We start from the raw sequence: 12,575 nt of genomic DNA on the forward strand, positions 1-12,575 counted from the left end.
GGTTCTCTGCTGACCACCACAGCTGAGCCCCAGATTTCTGTTGCTAAGCAAGACAATTGTTAAATGAAGTGTTGCCTCATTTTACGACCTTTCTGGCCACAGTTCTTAAGTGAATTGCTGCAATAGTTAAATTAATAACACAGTTAAGTAAATCTTCCCCACTGGCTTTGCGTGTCAGCAGTTCACAAAAGATGATCACATGATCCCAGGATACTGCAACCATCATAAATATGACCCAGTTGCCAAGCACCTGATTTTTGATCACATGACCACAGGGATGCTACAACCGTTATAAGTGTGGGGAAAAAATGGCCATAGGTCACTTTTTTTCACTTCCGTTGAAACATTTAGAACAATCACTAAATGAAAGGTTGTAAGTCAAGGGCTACCTGTATGGCAAAAAATAAAATCTGTGCTTCACTTTTCAACTCAGCTTTAAATGGGGACACAGAAGGATATTCTGGACACTTATGTTATTTTTTAAAAACTGATTTTTTTTTGAGACCCATAAAAACCCGAATTTGTATTCCCGTTTGCACTGTTCTCTAACAGAGTTTTTGAAACAAAAGAAAGGGAATTGGGGTAGGGCAAATAAAAGAGACAAGACACATGGTGAGGAAGAGAAGAACCCAAAAGTGCCTTGGTGAGGGGGTGGGATTATAAATGGGAAGGAGACAGTATGTGCAGTTAGATGGGAATGGAAGTGGTTGAGCATTATGGGTGGGTGGGTGAGAATATCCAAGTTAGAAAGTGACGTGGCCTGCTAAAATATGTGTGACTTATTAGAATACAAATTTGCTCTTTGGGAAAGGAGTTTCAGTTGTAGAAATATTAGTGCTAAGGCTGTAGTTCTCAGAACCAAGTTTTTGCACTGATGTTTTCAGCCTTTCCACATAGACCACACAGGAAACATTTACAAATACTGCAAAGCTACATTTACAGACGGAGCCTTGGATGCTGCGGTCCATGGGGTCGCAAAGAGTCAGACATAACGTAGCTACTGAACAATAACAACATTAACCGAATCTTGCAAGTCTGAAATTACAATTCTCCCACCGTCTCTTTTACAGTTCAAGAAAGTAGGTCCCTGCCGAGCTTCTTGCCCTATCTACTATACAGCTCAGGGTTATGCTGTCTCTTATCTGACCATTCTCTTCCTTCTGTCTCCGGAAGCCTTCCCAACCTACTATTTCAGATGTGCAAAACCAGTTGCAGACCTGTGTGTTACTGATGCACTGATCCAAGACTTGAATCAGGGATCTTGTGATCAGAGACTGTGAAGACGTCATTGGGTTTCTACTTCATGTGGAATATACAATACTTTGACCAGAGTAGTTTAAGATCAAATTGACAGCTTAGCTCAGGCATTAGGATGGGTTACAAAAGATACTGAGAAGTAGATTAAAGGAGGCTGATAAATACTGATCTTTGGCTCAAATATAAGACATGAACAATTGGTGGCTTGCGGGATACTTTTAACTCATAGGTCTCCAAACCATGATTTTTGAAGGTCTTTGGGGCTGAAAATTAGAACAAAAATGGTAGGAGTAGGAAGACTCTTACTAAGTAGGAACACAATCTTGCACTGCAAGATTGGTGGATTAGCCTGATAGAAAGATGCTCAGGGCAAAACACAGGTGTAGAAGAGATAATGGTCCCAGAAGCCTTTTAACTGCAGTAAGGTCCAATTTTGTACACCAGTTTGAAATAATCAGTTTAGTAACTGGATTCAAGCATCCAATTTCATAATACAAGTCGTAAGTGCTATTGCTATTGCTATTCCTTGACCTGCAACTAAAATTACAGACATATATTGTGACAGTCATTAAGCAGGTCCCCATGTGACAGCACCTTTTTGCAGTGGTTGTTAAATGACCATCACGATTGTTAAGTGTACCGATTATACCCAATAGGTGCTTTTTGCTAGAAACCGGAAGTACCGTAAACTGTTTCTGGCGGGGGGGGGGAATGTTGTAAATCTGGTTGCCAAGAGCCAAAAATGTGATCACATGACCACAGGGTGGTGGGCTTCAGAACTTTAAAACCAGGTTATAAATAGCTGTGGGGTTTGTCGTAACTTTAAAATGGATGCTAAGCCATACGCCATAAGCCATAAATCAAGGACTACCTGTATGGCTTCCAAAACGTTTGCTCACAAATGCCTTTGAAATATTCATTGCTGTTTTCTGCAATTCCACATATATATATTTTTTTCTCTTTTCTTTCTGCAGGAGTTATATACACAGGTGATATCCTTGATCGAGAGACTACTCAGTCCTACTGGCTAACTGTGTATGCAGCAGACCGGGGAGTCGTTCCACTTTATACCACCATTGAGGTCTACATTGAAATTGAAGACGTAAATGACAATGCACCCATGACTTCCGAACCCATTTATTATCCGTCTGTTTTGGAAAATTCCCCAAAGGACGTTTCAGTCATTCAAATACAAGCACAGGATCCTGATTCCAGCACGACTGAAAAATTGACATACAGGATTACAAGTGGAAACCCCCAAAACTTCTTTGCCATCAACACCAAAACCGGTAGGAAATATTTCCTTGTTTTTCATGTTGTCAAGAATTGGTTTATAGGTGTTGTGGAAGGTTTTGTTTGCATATATATATATTCGTTCAACTGTCTTTGTTCTTCTTCTGCTTCAGAGAAGGTTCACAGTTATTTGTGGTTAGTTTTCAGGAAGCAGAAACATTAAAACAAGATGATGCAAAAATATGTGCCCGATTCACACACGTTTCTGAAGCTTGGCTTGCAAGCCGTAACATCAATGGAGCTACTGTCGCATCTAAATTGTTCCCCATATTTTTTTCAATGGAAAATGTTTCAACTGACCTTTTAATATTTTTCAAAGTAGACGTAGTTCCAGTCGTATTTGTTGTTTGCCTCTGATATTAATTGATTAACAATGAATTGTTTTATGTACATGGTTCAGATTTTCCCATCAATGCTAACTTGGGAAGACTTGGCAAACTTTTTCAGTCCGTAACTAGGGATTTCTTAATTTGACAATTTAATCTAGTATTAGATTTTTTTTTTCCTTGATGCACATACAGGTGTTGACATTTCCATTATTCAAACTGTAGTTGAATTTGTCATAGTGCTATTTGTTGTTTGTGTTGAGGAACTAACACTAATTCAAATATCTCGCATTAATGGGAATGATTGTGGCATATACATAATGGTTACCTATAGAAATATTGGGTGATACTTTGGTGCCTACTTTGTCACTGCTAAATTACGTTTTCCCATTAATTATGCATGAAAGTGAAAAAAACAATCAGGAAATCACATGAAATATACATTTGTTGGGTGCATCACTCATTTGACCATGCTTTATTTGATGTTTAGCTAACTGAAAAACTTTTTTGCTATGATGCGATTAGACATCTTTGCATGAAAAACATTTTTTTTCTGAAATGAACCTTGCTTAAGCCTTTTAAATAAAAATTCAGCCTTTTCTGACTGGACTTTATAATTGGAAGGCAAATAGAAGTATGTCCTTTTTTTCAAATATCCAGGCTCCAAAACAGGTTTTGTATTGGTTGGTATGAGATTCTAAAGGAAAATTACTGACTTTACAGCCTTGGAATCTAATTCACAGGGTGTCAATGCTGCTAACATCGGATGCTTTGCATTGACAACAGATGGAGATATAGCCATTTTCTCCTTTTCGCTTTTAGAGTTAGATGATGCTGGGGAGGGGAGGGAATGTGGATGAGAGTCCAGCTAGACATAATAACATTGAACCTAGCGTGAGAACCAAGGTTATTGAAATAAGAGATGATAAAGAATTGGCGGGCTGGAGAGCTGGAGGGGAAGCCCGTGCTTCAAGCTAATTGGGGAATGTGATTTATGACTGTTAATTGAAGGAGGGAATTGGGCTTTGATACTATGTGCCCAGGGGAGGGGAAATCAGTTTTTGGCTTCAATTATGTTAGTGCCGATGTTATGCTACTCGAATAAAGATTCTTTAAGATAAACAATGCCTCAAAGTTCTTTGAAGAGTTCCATCTGTCGGAACCATGACACAGGGTAGTTTGTGGTTCAGAATATCATGGCTTCTTTTATTAAGCATAGCATGTTATGTATACATGTGTATTATATAGGTAGTCCTTGATGTATGACTACAATTGAGCCCAAAATTTCTGTTGCTAAGTGAGACATTTGTTAAGTGAGTTTTGCCCCACTCTCCAACCTTTCTTGCCACAGTTGTTAAGTGAATCACTGCAGTTGTTAAGTTAGTAACACGATTGTTAAGTGAATCTGGCTTCCCCATTGACTTTGCTTGTCAGAAAGTCGCAAAAGGGGATCACATAATCCCAGGATATTGCGACCATCATAAATATGAGTCAGATGCCTGAATTTTGACCATGTGACCATGGGGATACTGCAACGGTTGTAAGTGTAAAAAACGGTCATATGTCACTTTTTCCAGTGCCTTTGTAAGTTTGAACAGTCACTAAATGAACTGTTGTAAGATGAGGACTACCAGTATATCGTTAACCCCAATTTAGGGTTTAGTGCAGGGGTCCCCAACCCCCTGTCCGGTCCACGGCATGCCAGAAACCAGGCCGCGCAAACAAGCAAATTCCCATCATGATGCAGGCAGCATGCAGAAACACGGCCCCTCCAGTCCACGGAAAAACCTCTCTCCACGGAAGCGGTCCCTGGTGTCCAAAAGGTTGGGGGGGCCTCTGGTTTAGTGGATGGTGTAATGGTGGCTTTTGAGTGATGTAATTGCCTTTGCCTTTTCTCTTGCTAATATGATCATATGCTGTGCATTCACAGTCACTGTGTAATTTAGAGACCAATCATTGTACAGAGACTTTAGTGAAACTATTAAAATGGTGTAAGTAGCAGAAATATCATGATTCAGTAGCAGACATATCAGGGTTACTTCTATTTAAAAGGATGGGTTTGATTGGAAGCCTCTAGATTTTTTAAATATTGGGCAGCTATTATATATTGTTTGTATTATTCACTTGAGTTATTTTCATACATAAGAGATGGACAACATTTAAAATCTGTTCCGTATCTCTTTCCATCCTTCTTCATCACTCTATCTCGGTCTTCATTCCCCTTGTTTTGGTTCATTGTAGACATCCTTAGCAAACAGTCATTTTCTTATCATGATTTAATGAACAAGATTGTGGTTGGCGTTTCCCAACTGGTATACGCATACTGTGGCTCTGAGCACCAGTATCCCGCATTTTCATTCTTAATGTGGTAACATCACTTAGATAAAGCATTGGCCATAACAAATCTTTGCCAGTTCAGCTTTCTTTCCAATGGTTTTCTTCCAAACTTCCAACCCACAGCTTGTCATTTAAAACTGCATGGAGCTCTTATTCAGATTTGAACAGAAAAATGTTATTTGTTTTATAGATGACATGCAAACTCCTTAAACTTAAAACCATATTGTGCTGGAGTTTTCTAAGGGCACCTACATAATCCTGGTAGGTGCTATAAAATATCCCTTCACCATCAAAAACACTTCTTAACTCAAATGTCATTGTTTTTCATCTTAGAAACCAAAGTAAAAATAAATTGCCTTTACATAATAAATGAATTCGGACTTGCCAGTTTGCCCGTGGTTATAATCTGGATTCCAGTGTCTGAAAACACAGGCTTATTTTGTTCGTTTCTATGGGGTATCACCTACAATGACAATTGTCTTCAGAAAAGTTTATGTGAATATGTAAAACAAATCCTATTCTACTTTTAGGTCAAATAAATCATAATTCAGAACAGAAATGTGAAGGGCAGTAATTTTCTGAAACCAAATTCTTTCCTACAATATTACCTACGGGAGCACCTACTGCCGGCATCAACTTCCCTCCGTCCTGTACGCTCCCACAGAGAGGGCCTCCTCAGGGTACCACCGGTCAGAGAATGTCGGCTGGTGACCCCCAGGGGGAGAGCATTCTCGGTGGGCGCACCAATCCTTTGGAACCGCTTACCGGCTGAACTACGGATGGCCCCCGACCTTCGCTCCTTCCGGCGTGATCTAAAAACTTATCTATTCAAACAAGCCGGCCTGGCCTGATGGGTTTGGGGTTTTAACATTATTTTAACTAACTTACCACATTGGGCACAATCATTTAACTTTAAATCTTGTATCCTGTATTCTTATTTTGATTGCCCTGTACACCGCCCTGAGTCCTTCGGGAGAAGGGCGGTATATAAATCAAATAAACAAATAAATAAATAAATAAATAAATAAATAAATAAATAAATAAATAAATAAATAAATTTGAAATGCTTTAATATGTATTTGATTATGTATATGTACAGAAGATATAGAAAATCCTTCATACAAAGCACGAAGCAAGGAATATTAACAAATATCAGTTATATATCTATATCTAGATAGATAGATAGATAGATAGATAGATAGATAGATAGATAGATAGATAGATAGATAGATAGATAGATAGATAGATAGATAGATAGATAGATAGATAGATGATAGATAGATTTATTTCTGGGTAGTTCTATCACACAGACCGCACTTCAAAACTCAGGAATATTTGAAGAAACTGAAAAAAGGAAGAGTAAACGCCTCTGAGAAAATCTGGTCTAAATGCATTAGGAATTATTTCAGAGTTTGCAAGTGGAATTAAATAAATGTTTGAAATGTGTGCTATTTCAAATTAAAGACTTTTGTTTCTAGGGGACCTTGGTGTTCTCTGAGCTTGCTTACTTTTCTTGCAGACGTTTCATTACCCAAACTAGATAGCACTGATGATGTTACCTAGTTTGGGTAATGAAATGTCTGCAAGAAAAGTAAGCAAGCTCAGAGAGCACCAAGGACTCCTCATTTCAACCCTGAGCTACAAATATTCTCCTTTATTAGATTATGGTATGTTTCCTTGATACTGGGTTATGAGCTACAAATAGATTGTATGATTGTGTTCTACTTTTATTTATTTATTTATTTATTTGATTTATATACCGCCCTTCTCCCGAAGGACTCAGGGCGGTGTACAGGGCAACAAAAATAAGAATACAGGATACAAGATTTAAAGTTAAATGATTGTGCCCAATGCAGTAGGTTAGTTAAAATAATGTTAAAACCCAAACCCATCAGGCCAGGCCGGCTTGTTCGAATAGATAAGTTTTTAGATCACGCCGGAAGGAGCGAAGGTCGGGGGCCATCCGGAGTTCAGCCGGTAAGCGGTTCCAAAGGATTGGTGCACCCACCGAGAATGCTCTCCCCCTGGGGGTCACCAGCCGACATTCTCTGACCGGTGGTACCCTGAGGAGGCCCTCTCTGTGAGAACGTACAGGACGGAGGGAGGTTGACACCAGCAGTAGGTGCTCCCGTAGGTAATCCGGACCCATGCCATGTAGGGCTTTGTATGTCATCACCAGCACCTTGAATTTCACCCGGAAGGCAACTGGAAGCCAATGCAGCTCACGGAGCAGAGGTGTAATATGGGAGTATCAGGAGACCCCCAAAAGAACTCGCGCAGCTGCATTCTGTACCAGCTGAAGCTTCTGAGTGGATCTCAAGGGCAGCCCCATGTAAAGAGCATTGCAGTAGTCCAGATGAGAGGTCACAAGGGAATGAGTGACTGTACGCAAGGCATCTAGGTCCAGATAGGGTCGCAACTGGCGCACCAGACGAACCTGGGCGAAGGCCCCTCTAGTCACAGCTCCTATATGATCATCTAAGGAGAGCTGTGAATCTAAAAGGACACCCAAATTGCGAGCCTTATCTACGGGGGGTAATAACTCACCCCCAATAGTAAGAGATGGAATAATCTGAACTTCCTGAGATGCCGGTATGTACAGCCATTCAGTCTTCTCCGGGTTGAGTTGAAGCCTGTTCTTCCCCATCCAGACCCGGACCGCTTCCAGGCAACGGGACATCACGTCGAGGTCATCACTGGGGTGGTTTGGGGTCGAGATGAAAAGCTGGGTATCATCAGCATACTGATGATATCCCACTCCAAAACCACGGATGATCTCACCTAGCGGCAGTAAAAATCAAATGCACAGGTATAGTATAGGTGGTACCTTGCTCAATAGTAGCAACTGTGAGAGAGATCTCGGAGTCCTAGTGGACAATCACTTAAATATGAGCCAGCAGTGTGCTGCAGCTGCCAAAAAAGCCAACACAGTGCTAGGCTGCATTAACAGAGGGATAGAATCAAGATCGCGTGAAGTACTAATACCACTTTACAATGCCTTGGTAAGGCCACACCTGGAATACTGCATCCAGTTTTGGTCACCATGATGTAAAAAAGATGTCGAAACTCTAGAGAGAGTACAGAGAAGAGCAACAAAGATGATTGGGGGACTGGAGGCTAAAACATATAGGGAACGGTTGCTGGAATTGGGTATGTGTAGTTTAATGAAGAGAAGGGTGAGGGGTGACATGATAGCAGTGTTCCAATATCTCAGGGGCTGCCCCAAAGAAGAGGGAGTCAAGCTATTCTCCAAAGCACCTGAAAGCAGGACAAGAAGCAACGGATGGAAACTAGTCAAGGAGAGAAGCAACCTAGAACTAAGGAGAAATTTCCTGACAGTTAGAACAATTAACCAGTGGAACAACCTGCCTCCAGAAGTGGTGAATTCTCCAACACTGGAAGTTTTTAAGAAGAGACTGGCCAGCCACTTGTCTGAAATGGTATAGGGTTTCCTGCCTGAGCAGGGGGTTGGACTAGATGACCTCCAAGGTCCCTTCCAACTTCTTCTTCTTCTTCTTCTTCTTCTTCTTCTTCTTCTTCTTCTTCTTCTTCTTCTTCTTCTTCTTCTTCTTCTTCATCATCATCATCATCATCATCATCATCATCATCATCATCATTATTATTATTATTATTATTATTATTATTATTATTATTATTATTATTATTATTATTATTATATTTCCTAGCATTTAGGTAGTTCCAGCACTGTTTTAATCTTTATATGTTGGGTATGCGGATTCCCTTTGTACTGAAATTCCGGCCATGTAAATTCCATCTGTAGCTTTGTCCAAATGTTGTGCCTTCCAGCTGTGGAAATTGAGCATTTTCAGTTTAGAAAAGGTGGCCTTAATTATATTATTGATACATTACAGATCTTAAGCTTTGATGCTTCTGCCCCCAGCATTTACTCGCGTGGCGATGATATTTTTTCCACCTTCATGCAGTCTTCATTAATCAATGGCCTTACATCCCGTAATAGTTCTTGTAATGTGGCGTTTTTGCAATGGCTAGAATATCATTCATAACAAGCCATTTGCCTTTCAATTTTGCAGTCCTTGAAAAAGGGGTTTTGTTAGGGAAGGGGAAGAGCAGGGAAGAAAGTAAATAAAACAGATGATGAAGTTACATACATTAAAGCGAATTGATTGCCACTATAAATTTTCAGTTTTATTTCCCATATATAAGTGTTAATTTCACAAGCAACCCATAGTGGTAATTTATTGCTTCAATTTATGACATTTTTTGTGTGGTCGGAGGGAAGTGATGAATTTTAATTCCGACCATTATGCTCTTCAAAATAAAAAAGGACAAACTGCTAACGGAAGAGCTAACAATTATGTTCTGGAATGATGTTGATACATCAAAGTGTTCTTTGTACGGAGAAACCTTTATTATGTTGGCCCTGCTGCTTTCAATGTATTAGGGGGTGTGTGGAGTCCTTGAACAGGAGGTTAAAACCTTTAACCGTGGTGGTGAACCTATGGCACGCGTGCCACAGGTGGCACACAGAGCCCTCTCTGTGGTCACGCACACCATCACCCCAGTCGTAGGCCTTCAGCTGGGTTTTATAAAACCTTTTCGCTTTAGGAATCTGCCACCTTGTGCAAAAAAAAAAGCTTCAATCAATCAATCAATCAATTTAAACTTCTTGCGTGAAAAAAAAGATCTCGCAAAGTTGGAATTGATTGATTGAACTTTTTAGTCCCACCCAGTCTACCGTTACCACCGCAGCCACGCCCACCCAATGGGCCATGCCCACCCGGCACCCGACGATACATAAGTGGGTTTTGGGTTGCAGTTTGGGCACTCCGTCTCTAAAAGGTTCGCCATCACTGACCTATAACATTGAACGTGAGAAATTGTCTATGGAAATTCTCAGTCATCCAGGTCATATTTGTCCCAAAGGTGCTTTTTCAAGAGGCAACTGGGCTTTCTTTGTTTTTCGTTGAAAATGTTTCACTTCTTATCCAAGAAGCTTCTGAAGAAGAAGCTTCTGAAGAAGAAGAAGAAGAAGAAGAAGAAGAAGAAGAAGAAGAAGAAGCTTCTGAAGAAGAAGAAGAAGAAGAAGAAGAAGAAGAAGAAGAAGAAGAAGAAGAAGAAGAAGAAGAAGAAGAAGAAGAAGAAGAAGAATTGAAGAAGCTTCTTGGATGTGAAGCGAAACATCTTCAAGGAAAAACAAAGAAAGCCCAATTGCCTCTTGAAAAGGTAGCATTAGGATGAAAGTGAGAACCGAAAACTTGGAGCTGCTGAAGGCTCCTCGCTTAATGCCATTCCTATTTAATGACCCCTCCCTCGATTTAGGACAGCCTCTGCCAGAAGAAGTTCAAAAAAGTCAAGATGTGATTGTATCTGTTGGTGCCACCTTGGCTTAATTGACTACCAGCCATCCACCCCTCTAACCAGCACTGGAGGGCCATCCATGTCTTCCAAGCATACATAACATTAAATAGGAATTAAGCATGCAACTCACCTGAAAAGCCCAAATCTCTTATTTTCTGGATTTTAAGGTGGGAGGGGAATTTGGCATTTTCACTCATGTTCACCCTTAAATCCTCCCCAAGTGAACAAAATAAGCTAAAACTGGCCCTCAAATAGGTGATTAGAGCAGCTTGGTGTATTTTAGTGAACTTTTAAGGCTGAAACTGGGAAACTGAAGCAGTTTCTCCACTAGAGGATTTTCTCCTCCAAGGAAGGAGGGAAGGAAGGAAGCTTGTCAACAAAATATTCTTGATACAGATTCAAATTGTTTGGGATCCGGTCATTCGGGTTTTTCCCCACGTAGAATTGGAGGTATCAGGGCCATGTTTCGACGAAATCTCATCCGTCATCCTCAGGCTGGTGACTTCAGCTTCGTTCTTCTGTGTATATATAACACACACTTATATAAATCTGTTTACAGTATCGGATCATTACAATTCTGGTATGCAGAGGAGGGGTTAAATAATAGAACATTCAAATACAAGGACAAGGGAGTATTTCTCCAATTGGGGATACAGATATTTATTTTTACAGGTGCATACTTTGCGGATGGTCACGCTTCTTCCTGTTGACTTTCAATCAATTTCTACTGTGTCTCAAAGCATTGGGAATACAGCAGGCGTTTCATTGGCAGAAATATCATTTATTTACTCTCTAAGGTGTAACAGATACTCCCCCTGCTTTTTTATTTCTGAAAAAGAAAACTTCTTAATTGCTGCAACATGTTCATTTCCACACATTTAATACAATACAACATAGGAGCATCTGAGTAAACTGCATATGGAAGATATTGAGTTCTCCTTGTGTAACATGGATGCTCAGCTCTATATGCTAAAGTTTCCTTGGTGTAGCTGTGCGTATATTGAACCAAGAGAGCAATAATGTATTCATTTATATATTTTTGAATGTTGAAACCTGCTCCTTTTTCTCAGAGAGGTACTCTTGAGTGGTGTAAAAATTAAAAAGAGGCAAGGATTTAGATTTAGATTTAGATTTAGATCACCTTTATTGTCATTTTTTTTCTTGGGGCCACAATGGCACACATTAAAAATGAAATGTAGTCGCTTGCCCTCAAAGTGTACACATGCATAACACACATTTAAAACATACTATATACAACATATGTATAGACCTACACCCTTACATATAAGCAGGGCTTTTTTTCTCATAGAACGCTCAAAACGGAGTTCCGGCACCTTTTTTGGATGGAACCTTGTAGGATAGGCAAGGCGGGTTGTATGACATGTGTGAGTTCCGGCACCTTTTTGTTTTACAAAAAAAGCACTGCATATAAGTAACATATAAATATTATTCAGTGTCCATCTTGAATACATAACAGAAGGAGGAAGCTTTAGAGTTCACAAGGTTAATACTGTATGGAACAAAACTGTGACTGAATCTGGATGTTCTGCTTCGGATACCACGCAGCCTCCACCCGGAAAGTAACAAGGAAACCAGGTAATAAAGAGGATGTGTAGTGTCCCAGACAATCTTGCAGACCCTGCTTAAGCAACACTTCTGTGCTATGTCTTGGATGGAAAGGAGGGAGGGAACTGCCAATGATCTTTTCAGCTGTCCTCACCACTCTCCGCACCGCCTTCCTGTCTGAAGCAGGGATGCTTCCAAACCAGACTGTGACGCTGTATGGCAGGATGCTGTCGATCATCCCTCTGTAGAAAGTGGTCAGGACATGGGAAGGAAGATGAGCTTTTCTCATGCGATACAAAAAATGCAGGCGCCGCTGTGCCTGCTTCACCAGGGCACAGGGCACAAGGATGATTCAAATTCAATGTTAAAAATCAATTAAAAGCCGGGGCGGGGGGAAGGCTTTTGGCATACTTACCACAACTGCGTGCTCTTCTATGACCCACAAGTAAAACAGTT

At 40.3% G+C, this 12,575-nt stretch overlaps 1 protein-coding gene across 1 annotated transcript in view; it reads left to right on the plus strand.

Moving 5' to 3' along the window:
• The window catches only part of FAT3 (FAT atypical cadherin 3), a gene marked incomplete at both ends in the record, with an annotated part of 425,634 nt that overhangs the window by 126,961 nt on the left and 286,098 nt on the right, over positions 1–12,575 (plus strand). The window contains one exon of the mRNA XM_081327912.1: positions 2,232–2,546. Coding sequence (XP_081184038.1) covers positions 2,232–2,546 — 315 coding nt within the window. The remainder of the gene's footprint in view (positions 1–2,231; positions 2,547–12,575) is intronic.

The sequence above is a fragment of the Vipera berus genome, assembly GCF_964194415.1.
Source record: "Vipera berus genome assembly, chromosome: 4".
Classification (NCBI taxonomy): domain Eukaryota; kingdom Metazoa; phylum Chordata; class Lepidosauria; order Squamata; family Viperidae; genus Vipera; species Vipera berus.